The following is a 23,054-nucleotide window of genomic DNA, read 5'->3' on the forward strand; positions in this document are numbered from 1 at the left end:
ATTCTTGCCATTGACTTTGATAGAGCCAGGATTTCACATATAGGCTGTCTGTCATGGAAGTATGAAATAAAGGATCTTAAATTACACTCACTAACCTAAAAATGCTCTTTTTGCTTTCACCTGTTGTCATCATTTTCTTAATCCCCTCTTCTTTCTTTCCAGTGCTAATTGAATCTACTCCATTGCATAACACACTCTCTTTTTTGTCTGTTTTGTTTCTTATGCTTCTTTCTCACTGCTTGATTCTCACTTCTTTGTTTTAAATAAGAGATCAAGAGTTCTTACACTTTTTCATAGTAGAGAGCTCTGCTTGACAGAGGAAGTCCCACAGTGGCCACCACCTCCATTCATTATTGTACAACAATCACAGCAATAGCACAGCTGGAAAAAATATCTGGAAAGTTATGCATGTAATTGTTTTATCATTCCATCCTCTTACATAGCAACTGCTACTGTTAGAGTCAGATAGATTCCACCCTCCTTCCAGCTGCTCTTAGTTGGGACCATCCAGGCTCTTCTTCACAGTGAAAAGCATGGACACATGCAGAAGGAGCTGGAAGAAAAGGGTGGGGCACCAGAACCATGTAATCTAGCAGTTCTCTGCATACCACTTATGATCTACAGACTATTGTGGACAGCTGGTGTATTAGATAATTCTTCTGTTGGGGAGCTTTGGCATATAGTCAGCCTGCTGGTATGAATAACTGGTTATTTGCATGTGCAGATGTGGGTTCAAAATGTGAATAAGTAACATGAAGAACCCTCTTTTGAACCACTGGTTCATGATGTTAGCATTTAAAATTGAGCATTGCAGAACTAGAATATCGAAGCAGGTTTTAATGGCATGTTTGCTATTTTGTTACACAAGAAAATGAGCATCTTACAATACAACCTCTATTGTAAAATCCTATTTAGAAATTAAATGCTATGTGTCTCTGGGTCATTTCTTTCTCTCTCATTTGGGCATTTTCCAAGAGAGCTACCGCGCCTGTCGTTTCTTTGTCAGCATTGCCACAAGCTGTGGTATGCCAGTACCCTGCAGCTTCCTATTCAATTCATTGGATAATAGCAGTGGGCCATTTGCTGCCACCCTTGGTGTCACAAACAAAGTCAAAGGCAAACACTCTGTTTCTAACATATGAGACATTAGTGAATATCATATTGGAACAGTGAAGACTACTGAAAAGTGAAATCCCTTCAGAAATGGATTTGTGACCGCAGAAAATCGAGGCAAACATTTTAGAATAATCACCAGTTTTCTTTGGCAATGGTGTCACAACCTGGCCCAGATACACTCTAGTTGGACAGTATCAGAGGGGTAGCCGTGTTGCATCCGATGAAGTGGGTATTCACCCACAAAAGCTCATGCTCCCAAACGTCTGTTAGTCTATAAGGTGCCACAAGACTCTTTGCTGCTTCTAGTTGGACAGCTATTTGTTTTGATGGGTTCCTACTACAACTCCCATGTGCTTCTAAGGGTATGTCTACTCTGCAGTTAAAAACCAGTGGCTGGCCCATGCCAGCTGACTTGTACTTATGGGCCTCGGGCTGTGGGGGGTTTAATTACAGTGTAGACATCTGAAGAAGTGGGTATTCACCCACGAAAGCTCATGCTGCAAAACGTCTGTTAGTCTATAAGGTGCCACAGGATTCTTTGTTGCTTTTACAGATCCAGACTAACACGGCTACCCCTCTGATACTTGAGTGTAGACATATGGGCTTAGGTGGAGCCTGGGCACTAGGACCCTACATCGTGGGAGGGTTCCCATGACTCGGCTGCAGCCTGAGCCAGAATGTCTGCATCACAATTAAAAAGCCCAAAGCCTGAGCCTGAGCCAGCTGGCATGGGCAAGCAGCATGTGATTAATTGTATTGTAGACATACCCTAAGACCCCTGGGTCTGAGCCGTGACTGGTCAGTATTCCTAGCTCTGGGAATCTCAGGGTACATCTACACTGCAACAAAACAGCTACAGCATGGTCACAGCTGACCGAGGCTCACACTGCAGGACTATAAAATTGCAATATAGATGTTAGGGTTTTGGCTGGAGCCTCGGGTCTGAGACACTCCACCCTCGACAGGTCTCAGAGCCCAGGCTCCAGATAGAGCCTGAACATCTACACAGTTATTTTTATCCCTACAGCTTGAGCCCCAATTAGCTGACTCAGGCTCTGAGACTCAGTGCCACAGGTTTTTTTTAAATCAGTGTTCGATATGGCATGGCATCCTATGGCATACTCCCACATGCAGACCCCATGTCTAATGCCATTCTTAGCCAGCAAGACCTCACACTCCAGCTGCCTAAACCCTGGCATTAATGACCCAACTTTCCCAAGCCCTTAGTTTCTTAGACATATTTAGCCCTCCCCCTAAAGTCCTGGTGGCTATGGAAGCTCTGGTTAGACACTTCAAGGGCCATGTGGCATTAAATCATGTACACAAGCTTACCAAAGGAATTTCTTAGCCACACACACTTCACTCCCAAAAAGAAACCATGAGAGTTGTTCTGTGGAAAACAATGGACTTCTAAATGCAAAATGCCTCTGCTCCAATCTCACCAGCTCCTTGAGAGTTATGGATTTGGTGCAATTCCCTCTGGCCTGGTTAGCCTGGCTGCCTTGCTTCTGGCAGTGCGATGGCCTTCTCTGCTAAGAGAAGCGCCACTTTAAAAAATGACTGTCCCCTCAGGCTGTTTCCCTTTTACCCCATATGCATTTAATCTTCAGTTTTAACATATAACAGAGGATATACATGTTATATACACATATACAACAGAAGGAGATTTCCACACACCTTCTCTGCCCTCCCTAACTCACCATCTGAGCTCCTTATACTACCTGTTCCTCCCAAGTATATCTCCTCCCAGTTATTGAGCTAATTACCTCATTAGCCCAACAATTACCATCAAATGTCACTAATGCCCACTAGAAACAGGCTAACTGGGTCCAGTTAAGTCTGCAGCCTTCTCTATGCTGCAGCAACTTTACTTTGGTAACCAGAGAGTCCAGCTAGCACTCTGTCACAGAGCCCATGGCTAATTTTTAAGCCCCAAAGCAGATTTATTTTTCTTGAGATGGCATAAAAGTCAACAACTATCATAGAAAGAAAAATAAACACAAAAATTGAAACAGAACACAGAAGGGACCCTGCCAATATTGCCAACTATCCACATTGCTCATTCAATTGCTGTAACTATGTATGCAAATAATAGTGTTCCGTGGACCATGCATACAGATTTGCAACACAAGTGCTACCAGCATTTTAGATATCAAGGTGAAAGGTGCCTTATATTAAAGAAAGGTCGACACAAGTGAAGTTTGCTATTAAACTTAGGCCTTACATTCAAAATGGGTCTTTGTTTTGTTTTATAACTAGGTGCACCAAGAAACAATACAAATCAGTATAAATAGAAGGAAGAGATGGCTTAAACCAAAGTGTTTTAACATCATAATCTGGGAGAGATTTCAGTAGCATGTAGTAGCTTTTGGGACCTTGTGTTGATTGTTATTTATGACATGAATAGATTCTTTTAAAATGAGATCTACAGTTAGGGAAAACAAATGATTGTGAATGAATTTACAACCTAATAAGCCTAGTAATGGGCTAGATGATGGGCATAGTCATTTTCCTAACCATTAATGCATACCTAGGTCAGTACAATTACTGACCTAAAATTATTCTACTATGCCCGTTTGAATAACATACACAAAATAACAACATGCATGAGCCCTTACCAGCCCCAAATAGCCTTCTTGCTAATTCAGAGCAAAATGTTTGCATTAAATGTCACACTTACCCTTGGGCTCAAGGTTTGATGCCTACATGAAACTTGGTTCATGCTCACTGTGATGGGATCTACAGGACTTGCCCCTGCTAAGGAGCTCTTGGAATCAAAAAGCATGGGAGCTGCTCCCATTTCATAGGAGAAAGTTCTACTTTGATAGCAGCTACAAAATTGCCATCTATGCATTCTGTGGATTTCAGAGACCTTGGCTCATCCATCTATTTACCATCTATGCAAACTGGGCTATGCAAGTGATGTCAGGGGACTAACCGCAAGTTGTCTCTGTCAGAGGCATAGTCAATTCTTCACAGGCTGGACTCTCACCGGGCTTCTGTGTTTGAACCCACAAGCTGGGCCCATGTACTTCTAAATATGGTGGTTCTGAGATGCTAAAGATGGCTCATGCATTTGATGAGATTCAAAACTCTACTGTAGAATATGCATCAGAGAAGTCCCTAGTGATGATAGCTGGCACCTTACTGAGGAACTTTTCAAGGTGATAAGACACGGCCAGCTCAGTTATTTTCAGAGGTCCCATATCATGCCTGTAACATCTATGCAGTGAGAAGAGAATTCTTGGAAACTGAACATCAAATTATGTATGGCAACCATTTGAAGTCCCAACATAGACCACATGGGGAAAGTGTCTGAGGAACACCAGAACCTCACAAAATGCTAGAAGTGAGCCCAAATGTCAGTGCAGCGGTCTAGCATATGTCAGGATTTAATCTGTAAAATAGAATCACACAAGTCATGAAGAATGACCAGATAAAGACAATTCAAAACCTGTCATAGCCACAGCATTACCTATTATGCTTTGAAAAGAATTATGCTAGACCTGGCAACCATTTTATTTTTCTAGACTTGTAAAACTCTATGTCTATTACTTGTTGATTTATGCATTTGGTCAGACTATTTTTAAAGGCACATTCAATCTTCTTTGCACTCTGGAAGAAATAGCCTCTGACAATGGGATACAGTTTGCCAGCTCTGAATTCTAGGCAGTTTAGATACAGTATGATTTAAAGCATATTATGATTTCCAGCTCTTTTTAGCCATAAATTGACTGGTAAGGAATGCAATGCTGATTACCATGACAAAAAGACCCCCCCTATCAGCTCTGCTGAATTACAGAGTAAGCCCAATATTCATTATCCCAGTAAACTCAGTTCAGCTGCTTATAGCTTGAGATCAGATGAACACTGGAACCCTTACAAGTCAATCTGCATCCAAAGTGGCTCTGCTTTAAAGAGGTGAGGCTGAGAGGTTACCAGTTTAAGGTGTCTGGCATTTTCGTTTGAATACAGCCTGAAAGTTACACAAATGGACCCAGTCCTGATAAAACTGGACAAAGCCAGCAGTTGCCCTTCTTTGCTCCCTTACAGCTGTAGAGAGGAGAGTTAAACTGAGCCTCACTGTTTAAGCTTAAACATATTTTTAACATTGAATTTTTCCCCTCTGTACCTAATATTTGACAAACTGACTGTGCAGCTCACTCTGTTCTAACTGGAGAGGAGTTCTGTTCAATTGAAGATAATACTGCCAATTGCAGGATACAGGCATGATTGAGGCAATCAGGTTCTCTAGGGTAGCAGTGAAGGGAAGTTTCCAAGAGCTGGGCAAGATCAATACAGCCTGCAGGCAGGAGTCAGCCAACATGTTTTCTAGTGTGGCCAGCAGGAGACAGAGCCAAGCCTGCTCCCAGCAAAGGAGCAGTTCCAGTGAACTAAGCAGCCAGCTTCAGTTAGAATGAGATGAACCCTGAGAACTTAACTCTTTAGAGTCAAGTGAATCAGCTGTGGCTGTTCTGGTAGTTTGTGTGTAGTAGGTAAACTTGTACAACTGAGCTATATTATGCTCCTACTGACACTGGGGCAACAGCATTGACATTATTGTACACAAGATACAATACTGAATTACTGACTTCTGCAGGCATGTAAGAGCGGGAATGTTTTTACAAGTAGGTACAGAATACATGCATCCACACATATCACAAACACTACAACAAATCTACACAGTGAGTTACACAATTCCATCCAAATAATATCAATTCATTGGGATTCTAGTGCAGTAATGCAGGTGTAACTGAGGAGAATTTGACTCAGGCCTGGTCTACACTACGAGTTTATTTCAAATTTAGCAGCGTTAAACCGAATTAACGCTGCACCCATCCACATAACAAAACCCTTTATTTCGATATAAAGGGCTCTTAATATCGATATCCAGGGGAGTAGCACTGAAATTGGTATTGCCATTTCGGATTTCGACGGTATTGGCTTCCAGGAGCTATCCCACAGTGCACCATTGTGACCACTCTGGACAGCAATCTGAACTCGGATGCACTGGCCAGATAAACAGGAAAAGCCCCGCGAACTTTTGAATTTCATTTCCTGTTTGCCCAGCATGGAGCGCTGATCAGCACAGGTGACCATGCAGTCCCAGAATCAAAAAAGAGCTCCAGCATGGACCGTACAGGAGATACTGAATCTGATCTCTGTATGGGGAGATGAATCTGTTCTATCAGAACTCCGTTCCAATAGACGAAATGCCAAAACATTTGAAAAAATCTCCAAGGCTATGATGGACAGAGGCCACAACAGGGACTCAACACAGTGCTGTGTGAAACTTAAGGAGCTGAGACAAGCGTACCGGAAATCCAAAGAATGAAATGAAAGCGCACGGAGGTAGGGGCGACTGACGACTGTAACTATCCCACAGTTCCCGCACTCTCTGAAAACCATTTGAATTCTTGGCTGAGCTCCCTAAGCCTGAAGGGTCAAAAACATTGTTGCGGGTGGTTCAGGGTACATGTCATCAGCCCCTGCCCTCCCCCATGAAAGCAAAGGGGAAAAAATCATTTCTCACCTTTTTTCAATGTCACAGTATGTCTACTTGATGCTGCTGACAGATGCGGTGCTGTAGCGCTACACAGCAGCATCCCCTTCCCTTCCCTTCCGGACAGCAAACGATACAGTGTGACTGATATCTGTCATCGTTGTCCCGTGAGTGCTCCTGGCTGGCCTCGGTGACATTGGCTGGGGGTGCCTGGGCAAAAATGGGAGTGACTCCCGGTCATTCTCTTCTTTAAGCTTTGTTTCCTGGAGATTCACTCCTGCCTGGAATATCATAGCAGCTGGAGGCTGCCCTCCACTCCCCGCTTTGATCTCTGCTTGCAGAGGCAATAAAGTCAGTGTTGTTTCGTATTCATGCATTCTTTATTACTTCATCACACAAATGGGGGGATAACTGCCATGGTAGCCCAGGAGGGGTGGGGAAGGAGGGAAGCAATGGGTGGGGTTGTTGCAGGGGCACCCCCTAGAATGGCATGCAGCTCATCATTTCTGTGGGATGTCTGGGGTTCTGACCCGGAGCGGCCATTTGCCTCTCTGGTTCTTTAGTAGGCTTGCCTGATATTCTAGGCAGGACTGACTCTCTCTTTAGACAAAACTTAAAGGAGAGAATGACCTGGGGAGTCATTCCCATTTTTGTCCATGCGCCCCCGGCCAACCTCACTGAGGCCATCCAGGAGCACCCATGACAGCAGCAGATGGCACAGTAGAGCTGGTAACCATCTTTGCTAAATTGCAAAAGGCAAGGGGATGCTGCTGTGTAGCGCTGCAGTACCGTGTCTGTTAGCAACATCCAGTAGACATATGGTGATAGTGAAAAAAGGCTGAACAGCCTCCATGGTTGCCGTGCTATGGCGTCTGCCCGGGCAATCCAGGGAAAAGGGCACAAAATGATTGTCTGCCGTTGCTTTCACGGAAGGAGGATTGACTGACGACATTTACCCAGAATCACCCGCGACACTGTTTTTGCCCCCTCATGCATTGGTATCTCAACCCAGAATTCCAATAGGTGAGGGAGACTGCGGGAACTATGGGATAGCTACCCACAGAGCAATGCTCCAGAAATTGATGCTAGCCTTGGTACATGGATGCACACCACCAAATTAATGTGCTTAGTGTGGCCATGTGCACTCGACTTTATACAATCTGTTTCCAAAAATCGGTTTCTGTATAATCGGAATAATCTCGTAGTGTAGACATAGTGTATAAATTAAACTTCCAAAGCCTGAAAAGACAAGAACAGGGGGAGTGTGGCAAGGTAACACAAGGAAGCTTTGCACAAAGTAGAATTGATTTCTGTAAGGTAATTCCCATTTTCAGTAACCTCATTTTCCTATTTAAACCTCATTTATAAAGGGAGATAAATTCGGTTTAGATGGGCCACAGAAAAATGTGAGTAAAGTGAGGGAGGATTGAGGGGAGAGAAAAATACTGCAGTATTAATTGTTACATCCCTTTGATCTTGTCAGAATTATATTGTTGTGAATATTAATGTATCAAATTATTTTGTTTAATGAAATCTGTCCTAGATATGACTACACTGGAAAATTAGCACTGGGTTGGTAGGAAAGTGATTCATTAGACACACAAATCATGGGCTTATGCAAGATTATACCAAATTGCTCATGAATGTTACACATTCAGGCTAGGCAATATCTAATTCATAGGCAAAAGGTAGACACAAAGACCAACTGAAAGATAATTTATAGAAACCTGTGTTCCTTATTGGCCTCTCTCTTTCAAATATGAGCACATGAACAACTTGTTTGACTGAGTCTACTACTATTTTTTCCCAAACCAGGCCCAATATCACATGCACAGAGAACATGGTGTTCAATCCCAGAATAGGAGATGCACCTGAAGGGCAACATTGGTCCCACTGATGCCAGTCAGTTCTGTGTTCTTGGGGAACCAGGGCACAATATCCAGCCTGTCTGGCCTGGTCTACACTACGCGTTTAAACCGAATTTAGCAGCGTTATACCGATTTAACCCTGCACCCATCCACACAATGAGGCCCTTTATATCGATATAAAGGGCTCTTTAAACCGGTTTCTGTACTCGTCCCCGACGAGAGGAGTAGTGCTGAAATCAGTATTGCCATGTCGGATTAGGGTTAGTGTGGCCGCAAATCGACGGTATTGGCCTCCGGGAGCTATCCCACAGTGCACCATTGTGACCGCTCTGGAAAGCCATCTGAACTTGGATGCACTGGCCAGGTAGACAGGAAAAGCCCCGCAAACTTTTAAATTTAATTTCCTGTTTGCCCAGCGTGGAGCTCTGATCAGCACGAGTGGCGATGCAGTCCCAAATCCAAAAAGAGCTCCAGCATGGACCATACGGGAGATACTGGATCTGATTGCTGTATGGGGAGACAAATCTGTTGTATCAGAGCTCCGTTACAGAAGACGAAATGACAAAGCATTTGAAAAAATCTCCAGGCTATGATAGACAGAGGCCACAGCAGGGACTCAGCACAGTGCTGAGAAGCGTAACGGAAAGCCAAAGAATCAAATGGACGCTCATGGAGGGAGGGGGGACTGAGGACTCCAGCTATCCCACAGTCCCCGCAGTCTCCGAAAAGCATTTGCATTCTTGGCTGGGCTCCAAGTGCCTGAAGGGTCAAAAACATTTTCCCGGGTGTTTCAGGGTGTATGTCATCAATTTACACCCTCCTCACCCCCAAAAAAAGGGAAAAAAATTGTTTCTCGCATTTTTTCAATGTCACCCTATGTCTACTGCATGCTGCTGGTAGACGGGGTTCTGGAGCGCTAAACAGCAGCATCCTCTCCTCTCCTCTCCTCTCCTGCAGACGGTACAGTGCAGAAGGACTGGTATCTGTTCACGTCATCAGCCCGTGAGTGCTCCTGGCTGGCCTCGGTGAGGTTAGCTGGGGGCACCTGGGTAAAAATAGGAATGACTCCTGGTCATTCCCAGCAGATGGTACAGAATGGCAGGTAACTGTCCTCATCATAGCAACTGGGGTCTGAGCTCTATCAGCCCCCCCCCCCTTGTCATGTCTAAAGAAAAGATTCTGTACTGCCTGGACTATCATAGCAGCGGAAGGCTGGTCTCCTCTCACCCCCTACCCTTTAATGTCCTGCCTGGACTATCATAGCAGCTGGAGGCTTCCTCCCCATCATTTTATCTCACTAAAAAGTCTGTGTTTCTTATTCCTGCATTCTTTATTACTTCATCACACAAATGGAGGGACACTGCCACGGTAACCTAGGAGGGTTGGGGGAGGAGGGAAGCAACGGGTGGGGTTGTTGCAGGGGCACCCCCTAGAATGGCATGCAGCTCATCATTTCTGCAGAATCTCTGGGGCTCTGACACAGAGTGGCTGTGCTCTCTGGTTCTCTAGTACACTTGCCCCATATTCTAGGCTGGACTGACTATTTTTAGACAAAACATAGGAAGGGAATGACCCAGGGAATCATTCCCATTTTTGCCTATGCACCCCCGGCCGACCTCAGCGAGGCCAGCCAGGAGCACCCATGATAGCAGCAGATGGTACAGAACAACTGATAACTGTCATCTCATCACCAATTTACAATGGCAGACAATGCAATATGACTAGTAACCGTCTCTGGTATCTTGCAAAGGCAAATGCATGCTGCTGTGTAGCAGTGCAGTACCGCGTCTGTCAGCAGCATCCAGTACACATATGGTGACTGTGACAAAAGGTAAAATGGGCTCCATGATTGCCATGCTGTGGCGTCTGCCAGGGCAATCCAGGGAAAAAGGGCGCGAAATGATTGTCTGCCATTGCTTTCCCGGAGGAAGGATTGAGTGACGACATTTACCCAGAATCACCCGCGACACTGTTTTTCCATTGGGATCTCAACCCAGAATTCCAATGGGCAGGGGAGACTGCGGGAACTATGGGATAGCTATGGGATAGCTACCCACAGTGCAATGCTCTGGAAATCGACACTAGCCTCGGTACATGGACGCACACCGCCGAATTAATGTGCTTAGTGTGGCCGCGTGCACTCGACTTTATACAATCTGTTTTACAAAACCGGTTTATGTAAAATTGGAATAATCCCGTAGTGTAGACATACCCTCTGACTCATGAAAGACACCCCCCTACACACACCAGCCTCTGCTTGAACCAAAACTGATCAGAGAAAAGACTTGCAGAGAGCAATGAAGGGTGGATTGGAGACACACCTAGACCCCTCCTGATAAGGGTGACAAGATTAAGGCATCTCTATTAGTATGCAGAATGGAGAATAAAAGCCACTCCACTGGCCTTATCTGCATGAAAGATGGGACACAAAGACATCTCCATTAGCATACAGAATGGAGAATAGAGAACTGCACTGAACTCTGGGACCAGAAAAGCAGGGAAGCACTGCATCATGGGGGATCTCTGCCCCAGATGTTAATGAACCTGCACACACCCAGCTCAGCAGTTATCAGACCAATTCTAGTAATGAATCCTTGATTGATATGCAAAATACTGAAGCCGCCTAATTGCACTGTGAGCTCCCTGGTAAAAAAAAACACCACCCATAGTCAAGAGTGATCAGCTCCTATTATCTAGCCTAAAGAAAACCCTTGAGTCATCAGTTTACCCATAAACAAATCTAGTGTTCTCCCTTGAACCATTGTATTTTCTCTACAAAAACCCCTACCTATGCCCGAGTAAGTGTTCTGATGCATGGACCCAAACTCTGCATAAGTTCCGCTGGGACTCCATTTCCTGATGGATTGTGCTGGGGGTGCTGTCTGTCCTCAGCACTTGGGATCCTGAGCTACCACCATCACCTGGGAACCCTGACCAGTTCAAGCCTCGTGGAGTGGGTGAGATCTCTCTCTGGCTTTGGCTATACTTGCACTTCAAAGCGCTGCCGCGGCAGCGCTTTGAAGCGCTAAGTATAGTCAAAGTGCCAGCGCTGAGATAGAGCTCTCCCAGCGCTGTCCGTACTCCACCTCCCTGTGGGGAATAACGTACAGTGCTGGGAGCCGCGCTCCCAGCGCTGGGGCTTTGACCACACTGGTGCTTTGCAGCGCCACAATTTGCAGCGCTGGAGAGGGTGTGTTTTCACACCCTGCTGCAGCGCTGCAAATTTGCAAGTGTAGCCAAGGCCCCTCTCTCTCTCTCTGTTTTCTTTTCTATCTCAAGTATTAACCTTTAATAATGTAACTGCTGTGTTGGTTTAGGCTCTCTTTGTGTAGTTATCACTATTATTCAATAAATAACTTTTATGGTTAAGCTGGTTGCTTCTCTCTCTCTCTGAACTTTACTCTTTTGTGTTTTTAGCTTCCCCATTTACTTTGCAGTAACACTTCTTTTACCTAAATTAAAGATCACTGTAGCACCTGTCACGGAGTCCCCGGGCGATGCTCTGGAGCTGCTCCCCACAAAGCCAGGCAGGACTTTGGGGAGTCTCCTTTCCCTTGGAGCAGACTGTCTCCAGGGCAAAAAGCTCACACGGCTTCACCTCCTGGGTCTCTCCTTGTAGCATTCAGCATCCTCTGCCCCTCTGTGCACTTCCCAAAGCAAGTCCACCCAGGCGGGATCCTGGGGAAACCACAGGGTCCTGCACCCCCACTTTGCAGTCAGACTTGACTCTTAGCCAGCCAGTAAAACAGAGGTTTATTCGATGACAGGAACATGGTCTAAAACAGAGCTTGTAGGTACAGAGAACCGGACCCCTCAGCCAGGTCCATTCTGGGGCTCAGCGAGGCAGACCCCCATGTCTGCCCTCACTCCTTGTCCCCAGCCAGCCCCAAACTGCCAAACCCCTCCAGCCCCTTCTCCTCTGCTGAGTTCCTTTCCTGGGCCAGGAGGTCACCTGACCTCTTTGTTTTCCCACACCTTTAGCATCTCCTTGCAGGGGGGAAGGGCCTGGCCATTAGTTGCTAAGCGACAGAGGGTCAGCCAGAAACTGAGGCACCCACACAGTATTCAGAGGAAACATTAAGAACAGTCCCACTTAGTCACAGTGCCCAAAAGTACTGTGGGGTTTGCTCATCAAGTGGATTACTACCAGTAGTACAATTGTAATGTGAAAGTGGGGATAGGGACGTGCTGAACCTGTGACATATAAGGGTGGCAGCTTGAAAGTGCTGCTTGACCCAGCCCATTGAGTACAGGGACTTATAAGGGGGTCAGCTTGAGAGTGCTGATTGACCCAGTCCACTCAGACTTGCTCTGTTAGAGTGTGTGTGTGTGTGTGTGTGTGTGTGTGTGTGTGTATGTATCTGATTCTGGGGCTGGAGGAACCCAGCTCTGGGGAACCTTGGTCCTGCAGGATAGCTCCATTGGGAGGGGACTTGCAGAAGGGAGAAGTAGAACTCCATATGAACACACAAGTGACACAAGCACACAAGCAGTACATTAATAGAATTACAGAACACCCCCCACCCCCAGAAGAGTAACCCTAATAAATGAGCATACCCCCAAAATAACAGGCACATCTGGTAACACCATGGCTCATGAATAAATGTCCCATCCAAAGCATGGTGTAAGGGACTAAGCAGTCTTGTCTAGCAGTCACAGTTGGGCTGGGCTTTGCTTGTCAGGGACAGTAGCTGTTGAGCAGAAATCAGAGGAATTGCAAGGAATTCAGAGTCAGGCTAGAGTCAAAGGCAGTACAAGACTGGAATCAGGGACAGAGTCAGACCAGAGGCAAGGCTGGAATCACAGCAGACCTTGTTGCCCAGATAATTTCCTGGAGCAACCCCATGGCTTAAATAGGATGGTTGGTCAGTGGGCTGCAGGGTATTGTCATGCTGGTTCCTCTGGGTGCTATTTCCTATAGCACCTACTTTCCACAGTGCTCCCAGACTATTACTTTGCAGGGCTTTTTGGAAAAATCAAGGCAAACTAATAATGTAGCTGCAAGGTTCTATACTGATTCAATAGCTCCATATTTTGGAGCTCCACAGAGTACATCTAGGGGAGTCCATCTTCTGTCCTCTTTTACCTCATTATTATACTTTCCACTAACTCTACTTCTCAAGATTCAGTCTTTTTCTACTACTTACAGCGAGCCCTTGTTTTAGAAGAAGTGAGAAAAACCCATCATCATAAAATGCTCTATCTATATTCTAGCAGATCAGAGAAGTCTTTGGAAACTCACAAGTCTTGGTCTGAGCTACAATTTCTAGAAAATATCACTTAAAGATAAATGGTTGACCATTACAGCAGAAGACTTTTAGGCCCATAGGCCACAGCTGGTTCACTGTGATTTACAGTAAATTAGTGGTTTTCAAAGTAGTTGACAGAAAACTGATGGATTCATATTTTGTGGACTTACTGGTTGGTTACCACCAGGGGCGGTTCCAGGCCCCAGCACGCCAAGCGCATGCTTGGGGCGGCAAGCTGCTGGAGGCGCTCTGCCGGTGCCGCAAGGGCGGCAGGCAGGCTGCCCTCAGGGGCTTGCCTGCGGAGGGTCCGCTGGTCCCGCGGCTTCGGAGGTCCGCCAAAGCCGCGGGACCAGCGGACCCTCCGCAGGCAAACCGCCGGAGGCAGCCTGCCTGCCGTGCTTGGGACGGCAAAATGCCTAGAGCCGTCCCTGGTTACCACACACTAGCTTTTTAATGTTGGATAGCAATACCAATCCCAAGAACCAGTTTCTGCCTAAGTGAAGGGAAACCACCCACTACAAAGACTGAAAGAGAACTGGGGAGTGGGTGAAGTAAAAATGCCTCTTCGTGACTGTAAACATGCTTGTATTTAACTGCTCTCACCTATCTAACTAGAGCATCCCCTCCAGGGAAGACTTAAAAAAAGGGGACATCATGTCGAAGACTGACAATATGGTGGAAATTACCAATGTTCTTTATTTTGCTTGGTATAAATATGCTGCCTTTAAAATTTTAAATGGCCAATGTTTATATATCAAATACAGCTGATTACTGAGTAATGTGTTAAAATTCAGAGCTAGATACTTAATTTGTTACTACTTTCAGTTCAATATCTGAAGCAGGCTACTGGAAACTAGACCTAAAATACCAGGAATTTGATGTAGATAATCTTCAAGATAGAATTTTGCCTTCATTTTGCTAAGACTTTTATATCCTCATCAGTTCTTATTCATTCAGTGATATGAAGACATTGTATTGTATTATAATTTCTTTCAGTATTGTTTGCTGTTTCTTAGTCTGTGAAGACTTAATTGTTTCCTAATTTTAGGAAAAAGCTCACCTTTCTAAGTCATCAATGTATCTGAGCTAGTTATTTTTGTTCTTGCTGTCAAATCTAGTATATTTTATCATCCTACCTGAGGTGATGACTCACTTCTGAATGAGTTGGTAATTTGCTAAACTTGAGACACTTTCATAATAGCATTCCACATTCAGAAAAACTTCATTTCCCAAACCAGTTAAGGTTGCTAAGTGACAAAAACATACTTTCCTACCACATCACTTACAAATTCCATGCACTTTAGTGCAAAGAAATGCAAAGTTATTGCTATTCTAAATCTTGCACCATTGCATCAGAAAAATGAATATGTTGCTTATGTCTGCCACAAAGAAAAGCAGAGTTCATTACAACACCACCTTAACTCTGACCCATGGATCAGTTTATTTTTATGCATTATGATTTGTCTTGATTTTTGGCATCTGACTATTTTCTTTTTAAGGTTTACTCTTCACTGAGGAGTATCATTTAACACTTATAAATTGGCAGTTGAAATTCTTAGTAATGTATTTATAATTGCTTTCTTAAGAACAATATTTTGTATGCATTTTAACATGAACAATGTATATCACTGTCAATTTCTAGTAAAACTATGCTTGTATGCGGACTTGTATTTGACACTAATAAGCATGCATAAAAAACTTTTATTTCTCTTTCAGATGGATTTTTTTTATTTTATAAATAGCATTGTGTAAGAGTTATGTTAAGCAGTGTTGTGATGACACATTGATTATGCATACGAATGCATGTGGGCAGTATAAGATTTTTTTCCCTTCACATATCATTTCCTTTCCTTTTAGTGTCTGGATTTTGCAAACAATTCGATAGGTTACTACATTGCTGTTGGTTAGCAACATCAAGTGTGTAAGTCTTGTTTGTTTGTTTTGGAGGAGCTTTTTCCTTTTAAGTAGACAGTTCATTGAAAATCAAGTTTTTGAAACAAGAAAGGCTATTACTAGATAATTAAAATAAAGAAATAAGCAACACTCAACAAATTAATAATGCCTAGAAAAAACACCCACATTACCCTAGTAGTTTTGAAATTGTAATGGAAAGAATGTCAATGAAAATGCACTGCCTGAAAGTAATACATCATAATTATATCTCCGCAATGGCCATGGAAAGCACTCATAAGTGAGAGCACCCTACATACAAGAAATATAATGCCACGCCATGCCGTGCTTTGTGTTGGTCACTGAAATAATTAACTGTCAACAGCCTCTCTCAGAATTTGTCAGCTTTTTTCTTTTCTCCATCTTAAGTGTTAGAGAATCCTGACTAGTTCTTGAACAACTTTACTGCTCTTGACCTTGAAAAAATACTTTTTCCATGAACCAGTGTCAAAATCTGTTTCCAGGCATGTGTGCTTGAATAAATAAATGCATCTATAAAGTACAGGGTAGGAAGTAAAGGCTCAGCATTTGGGTGCTTGATTTTTAGGCACCCTTCCATTCTGCTGGAATCCACATCTCTGAGTTAGGGACCCAGTTTTTCTAAACAATGTATGGTGAGGGCGGGCACCTAAAGAAGTCAGCAAGCTGAATGGGGAGTTGCCTAAATTAGCCAATAGTAAATGCTGAGGAGAGGGGTGAGTCCTAAGCCCTGCCCTTCAAAGGGATTTAATCTAATGGAGACACTTCTCTCTGTTGGGGATTCATATCTCTTATGGAGATAACTCTTATGGAGTTAGGACTGACCTGACATACAGGGTCTTTCTGCTGAAAAACTGGGCAGGAGCTGCCACTTTTGCCAGCTAGTAGTCCAGTGGCTAGAGCACTCACCCACGCTGTATGAGCCCCAGGTTCATATTCCTCCTTTGCCAGAAGTGAAGCAGTTATATGAACCCAGGTCTGGCATTTCTCAGGTTAGTGTCCTGACCTGTGGGATACTGGGTTTTATTAGGTGAGTCTCTCTTAATTTGGAGCTGGGTTAAATTTTTCAGTCCAATAGTAAATTGGCAAAAAAATGTAGATTTGGGGTACCCAAAACTATTCACAAATTTGGGCTGAATTCAGCAAATGGTTTCAACCATATAACAAAAGAAGAAGACATTACTAGAAAGTCTAAACAGTCTAAACTCTTTCTACATTTCATTTTAAAACTAACCATTTTGCTTTGAAAAGTCATTCAAAAATCACACTTGAAATGTTTCATTTGCCCCAAATGATTTTATTTTCATTTTTTTTGGTTTTTCATTTTGGTGAGATATATGGGGAAAGTGTAGGCCCCAAATGAAACATAATAACAATCATTAAAATATTTGCTTAATTAAAACCTCTCTTCAAGTAGAGTCTGAAAACTAACTGCACTTGTAAATGTAATGATAGAAGGGCTCCTACAAAATCTTCCTAACCTAAACCAACTTGTACCCTAACCTATTTCAGCCTGTACCACCAATGAACCCCTAATGGTCCCCGCTGTCTTCTGGGAGAACCAAGTCAACTGCAGCCCACTTGCATTTTTCCTGATGTTCATCAGGCACAAAGAAAGTAGACACTGCAAATCATTGAAGAGCCTTGTTAATGCAAAATATTATAGATGTAAATATTTATATAATATTAACATTACTTCATATTTTAGTATTAAGCTTCACAACTCTTCCCCTTTTGGAATCTGGCTGGTATGACATCAGGAGATGAAGTTATACAGCCTTCATTGCAATTACATCAGTGGGTATTTTTTAAAGTTGTTGTTTAAGAAAACCAATTTTTATCAGTAATAAAATTGTGACAGTGTCACACCAGGTCAGGTCAGAGCCATAGGCCAATTCAATTCTATCTGAATATCAAAGTCATGTTAATTGTATTAGTGTGTATTGAAGCTAATTCACATGTATGCTAATAGAGATAAAAAAGATACTAATGTTATTGTATTCACTTATCTGTAATTGGTTGTTTGATATTATATATATATATATATATATTATGTATATCTTGTAATTAGATAACTCTAGATCAAAGTGTGTGTTAGTGTTAAGATGAGAAGATGTTTGTTGTATAAACTATTCACAACATATTCTCTTCAGAAACCAAGCAGTGGATTTAATTGTCTCCCCTTTCGGGGAGCTCATGCTACTTAATGATAGCAAAAGAAACTTTATAATTGGAATGGGAGGGGGACTAGAAAAAACATTTAGGACCAGATTTTGCCACCCTTACTCATACTGAGCAGGATCTCACTTTGTGAGTAGTCTCACTGAAATCAATTGGACTTTTTGTGGAGTAAGGCCCAGATTCACAAAGGGACTGGCATTGCAATTCCTAATTTTTAGACACCTTGAAAATCCACAAACCCTGATTTAGGCACCTTGGCTTTGTATGCATTGTGAGACGAAGGGGCCTGGTAATGGGGTCCATAGGAGGTGAGGGGAAGGCCTGCATAAATTAGCCAATAGATTATGGCAATCAGAGGGGTATGTCCTAGGCCCCACCCCTCTTAGGAAACTCTTGTCCTGGAGTCAGGTGCCTGAGCCGTTCTTTCAAGAAAGGTGGATGCCTAAACCAAAATCCATCTAAAACAGTTGAGTTGGCAGCACCCTCCTCTCTTCTAACTTTTAGTATAGATTCTTTAAGAGAGATGCTCTGGTTGAACAAAAATTACTAGACAATTTGCAGCAATTGCTAGGTGAAATTCTGTGGCTTGTTATATACTAGGACAGACTGGATGATATAATGGTTCCTTCTAACCTGAAATCATATCTCTACATGCACCAAACTCTCTGTATCTGTTACAGAGTTGCTATCTTGGGGGTATTTGTGTCTGCACATGTGTTCTAATAAATTTCTGAATACTGTGTTCAATGGGTACAGGTTAATGGAGATCAGATTTCATTGCATATTCACAGGGACCTGTTTAATGTACATGTTGGTACTGGAATTACAGTAAACAGCATACCATGCGGAGACATTTGTTTCCTAGTAGTTATGTGAATGGAAAACTTGAAAGCCCCAATTTTTTTAAAAGAGACTGATTATGCAGTAATGCTTTAAAATAGTATATTTCAATGGATGCCAAAGGAACTGTGGAATTTATACTGATTTATAAAGAAAATGTGGAATCTCAGTGATTAGGAGGGTTCACAAAGATTTATTCACTGAACACTAAATAATGAGAATTAAATGCTCCTCTTCACAATGAGGGGAAGAAACGCTTAGCCCATTGCTTTAATGGTAGATTTGCTTTATAGTCTATTCTCAAACATAACAGAAAGGACTTTAGCACTGAAAAATGAGGCAAAGGGAAATGGCATCTTGGAAGGGAAGGTTGTACATAAACCATTATAATATGACAGCTCTACAGCCATCTGTGTAGTACAACTGAGAACATAAAGCTTATTGCCCTAGCAGCTCAGGGTGCAAAATACTGTTCAAAGAGTAGATTTCAAGTTAAGGAATCTGAATCAACCTTATTTTCATAGTGCAAATGTGTGCATGTTGTTGCTGCATGAGGCAGATCAAGCCAACAAAGTGCTTTAACTATGTGTATTTGTATGAAAATTTCCTCCAAAATCCTTTCTTGAAAATAACACACGTCCCATTTACAATGATCAGTTTTTAGGTATGTTAAGTGACTGAGAAGGAAGGAAAGCAACCTTTGAAGTATACTGTGCTGTGTTTTCACAATATTTGCATAGTGTGAGCAGAGCTCCTCTGATAGCCCTTTCCGGCCTGCCAATCCTGATTCAACACTTTCCTCGGAGTTGCACAGAGCTTGGTTACTTAAAGTAGAATCTAAAAATTTAATCTGAGGATATTGCTAAGGAGACACCAAATGAAAAGCTCTTCTGCAAGGAACCTTTTAAAGTGTTTAGTTTGAGCAAAAATTCTCCCGGAGTCTGCGTGAATCCTAAACTGGGCTCTGTTCGCATGTTGGAATTTCACCCCTTGAAAGGTGACATGTTTCACTACAGCGACAGAAATAGTCTGTAGTACCTTCAAGTAGTCTGGCTAGGGACCACACTTGGATACAGAAGGGATGTTTCCATTAACCTGCTTATAAGTTGGCCTACAAGGAAAGTCACAGGTTGCAGGATATTTACAGTGGGAGGCCAGGGCAAGAGATGCCTAGAGGAGAGGAATTACCAATCTTTTCTTTAGCTCCTTTAAATTGAGCATCAGCTTTATTTAAAAAAAAAAAAGTCTCTCACAAAAGAGTGAGAACAGCAGGGAAAGAGGCCCCCTCACTGATGGTGCTACCTGTCCTACCCACCCTGCTCAGCAGGGCAGTGAATTTTGCTAACATGGAGAATCGAGAGGTGGTGGGAACGCGCTGCGGAAAAGCTCCCAGCTCCAGGCAAGCCTCCCAAGGAGAGGGACAAGTTTGCCCCGGAGTTCCCTGGAGGTGCGCTGCTTTGCATCAATCAGCAGGTGGGAAGGAGCGGGGCGGGGGCAGATCCCTCCAGGCTGTGAACCAGTGAAGACAACCCGCCTTTGCTCTGAGATGGGCAGGCAGGAGCCCGCGCTGCTGCCATAGAGCCGGAGGGAGGGCTCGCCCCCTTTGCTTCTATCCGCTCGCTCCCCGCCCGCTGCTGCGCACCTGCAGCCCAGCTCAGGCGTCCTCTAGCGGGAAGCGGCCGCCCTGGAGCCTGGATTCCGTGCGACTCTCCCACCCGCAAGGGGTTAAACGCTTCCGACGCGGTTTCGGTGTCGGAACGAGCGCGGAGCGGAGGAGGGGAAGCGGGGACCTGCGAGAAGCTGCGGGGCCAGGCAGCGAGAGGCGCCCAAGGAGCCGGCATGGGCCAGCGCGGGGAAAGCGCCCTGCGCGCCCACCCGCTGTGACGGCCGCCTGGCGTGGCGCGCCCAGGCTGGGCTTGGCCGGGGCAGCTCCGGAGCGCCCTGCACCTGTGGGCGTGACCCGCTTCCCCCTCCCTCCTTGTATTGCCAGGGCCGCCGCCGGGGCTGCAGCAGCAGAGGCGCCAAGGGGCTGAGAGCGGAGCCGGTGCTTGGAGCGAAGCGGCCGGGGGGAGCTGCGGCGGCGGCAGCCCCAGCGCCTCTGTGTAAAGTGTCCCGTGAGCCAGGGATTCTTGCTGCCCCTTCTCCATCCAAGCCCCGAGCAGCCGGCGGGAGGGGAGATCTGGCTCGGCTGGCAGCGCCTGCTCCGGGGCTCCCCGGCCGGCGTGTCTGCCTGGCTCTGCCGCCGTTCCCAGCTGTTGGCAGGCGCAGCTCCCAGCCCAGCCCAGCCCCCGCCGGCCTTGGGAGCGGATCTGCCTGAGTTCCCTGCCGCTGTGGAGTTACCGGCAGTCACCTGGCCAGCGGGGGGCGGCCCGTGAATCGGCCCCCACCCCGTGTGCTGCGCCCCAGTGCTGCATGGGGCTGTGAAGTGGCTGCAGTGGGGCAGGGAGTTACCCTAAAGCTGCATTTGGGCTGGAAAGTGGGGAGGTTTCCATCCGAGTCTCCTCGTGACTGTAAGTGATTTAAGAAAATTCAGGGGGTGGCTTTTTTTCCCGCGGGGAGGGGGCGGAAACGAGCAAACCAACAAAAAACTTTCTCAAATAAAAAGCCTAATTTGTGGCTCAGTAGCACTAGGCATCTTAACCCCCACAACATCCAAAACGCTGGTGAATCGGTGCCACGGTACAGGAGGAAACCCATCGAAGCACCCACCCCCGCACAGAGGTTTTTCGATGCTTTAGAATTATTTTGCTTTCTCGCTGAAAGATGCTTCCTGCAGGGTTGCCGATGCTCAACCTTTGGATCTTGTGAAGATGTTTTTCTTTGGGATTACACGTGGAGAAAGGCGATCCATCAAGGGGAGAACTGGCTGGTGAAACTAACTGACATTCTTGCTCCGGGGAAGTGGCTTCAATGGCTCCATCTCCCAGGACAAGCAGTAGAAAAGATGCCAACGCATTGCCAAGCATGTCCTCAACTTTCTGGGCAATCATGATCCTGGCTAGTCTTCTAATCGCCTACTGCAGTAAGTACATTTGTTCTGATGCTTCCACTGGACACAAATCCACACCCTTTCCAGCCGAGGTAACGCATATCTTCAAGGCCAAGGTTTCAAACCAACACAGTAGTCTATGCTCTAGATTCTCTCTCTTTCCCTCCCTGCCAGTTAAAAAGCAGATAAGACCCGACGCTTTAATAGTACTATTACAGATGAACACTTGAGATACTCTAGATTGTAGTTGTGGTGTTTCAAACATGGATAGAGTATTGTTCTTAAAAATCAAAGAGAAAACTTTAATTTTACTAAGCTTAATCCAATTGAATATTCCATAGTGATTAGTTCCAATGTTTATTAAATGTAATCAGCTTTGAGTAGGAGTGCTTCCCCCCAGTCATTCACTCACACACTTCATGAACAAGAGCTATTTTGCTCGGGTTGATTTTTTTTCTTATGGAGAGCACATACTTAGTTTATGACAGATGTCTTAATATTGCCACGATCATATGTGATTCTCTGAATGTGAAATTGCATTGGAACAAACCCTAGAACTTCCTTAGCACTACTTCAGCAGTATACTAAAGCCACATCAGGAGTTTACAGCTGTTTGATAGATAATCAGTTGATGACTGTATATTAGTTTCTTGCAGGGCTGACATTCTTGAATTAAAGTACTGAAGGGCAGAAATGTAACTGCACAGATTTTAGGGATATACATTATTGGTAGGAATGGATACCCTAAGTATTACAATTTAAAAAAAAATTACTTATTTTTTGGCTGAAAAATCAGATGTTAACACTGATAATGCCAGTCAGTGTTATTGCTCCCAGTAAGTTTAGTTCTCAAACAGTTATGTAATATAGGTATAGTTTGACCATCTTCTTGCAAAAAGACAAAATTGTCCACAGTATTAGACTGAGCATTCAAGAGCAAAAGTAAAAATAAAAATAAATAAATAGTTTGTGTTTATAATAAACCATATCAATATAGGGACAAGTAAGTTTACAACTTTAACTGTCAAATATGAATTTTAACCCATGCTGTATTCTCCATATATTGGTCACTTGACTTGGCTGGGATCTGTAATTTATGTGACATGGCTATTCCTTTCATAAATGTAAAGTAGACATTCTGCGGAAAGCTTGTCATGATGAGCTGTAGTGGTGGTAGGGGATGATGGAAAAGAAATGGATTCTGGTTTTAAAGAGTGTGCCTAAGGCATTTCCTAACCCCTCCATTCTATTCTCTCCAACCCTTATCAAATTTACCATCCCTCAGCATTTTCTGAAATGATATTGCAACTAGCCATGAGAACTTTTCCTTCACTGCTTTACATGTTATAGTGGCTCATGACACTGACAATCTTCATTCA

At 44.2% G+C, this 23,054-nt stretch overlaps 1 protein-coding gene across 2 annotated transcripts in view; it reads left to right on the top strand.

The window, feature by feature from the left end:
• Positions 1-20,481: 20,481 nt before the first annotated feature.
• Positions 20,482-23,054, top strand: part of TAFA5 (TAFA chemokine like family member 5) — a 606,797-nt gene continuing 604,224 nt past the window's right edge. For both annotated transcript variants that reach the window (XM_044996074.1, XM_044996065.1), the window contains exon 1: positions 20,482-21,708. In XM_044996074.1, the coding sequence (XP_044852009.1) occupies positions 21,597-21,708 (112 nt within the window). In that variant the 5' untranslated portion in view covers positions 20,482-21,596. The remainder of the gene's footprint in view (positions 21,709-23,054) is intronic.

This window comes from Mauremys mutica, chromosome 1, assembly GCF_020497125.1.
Source record: "Mauremys mutica isolate MM-2020 ecotype Southern chromosome 1, ASM2049712v1, whole genome shotgun sequence".
NCBI classification, from domain to species: Eukaryota; Metazoa; Chordata; order Testudines; family Geoemydidae; genus Mauremys; species Mauremys mutica.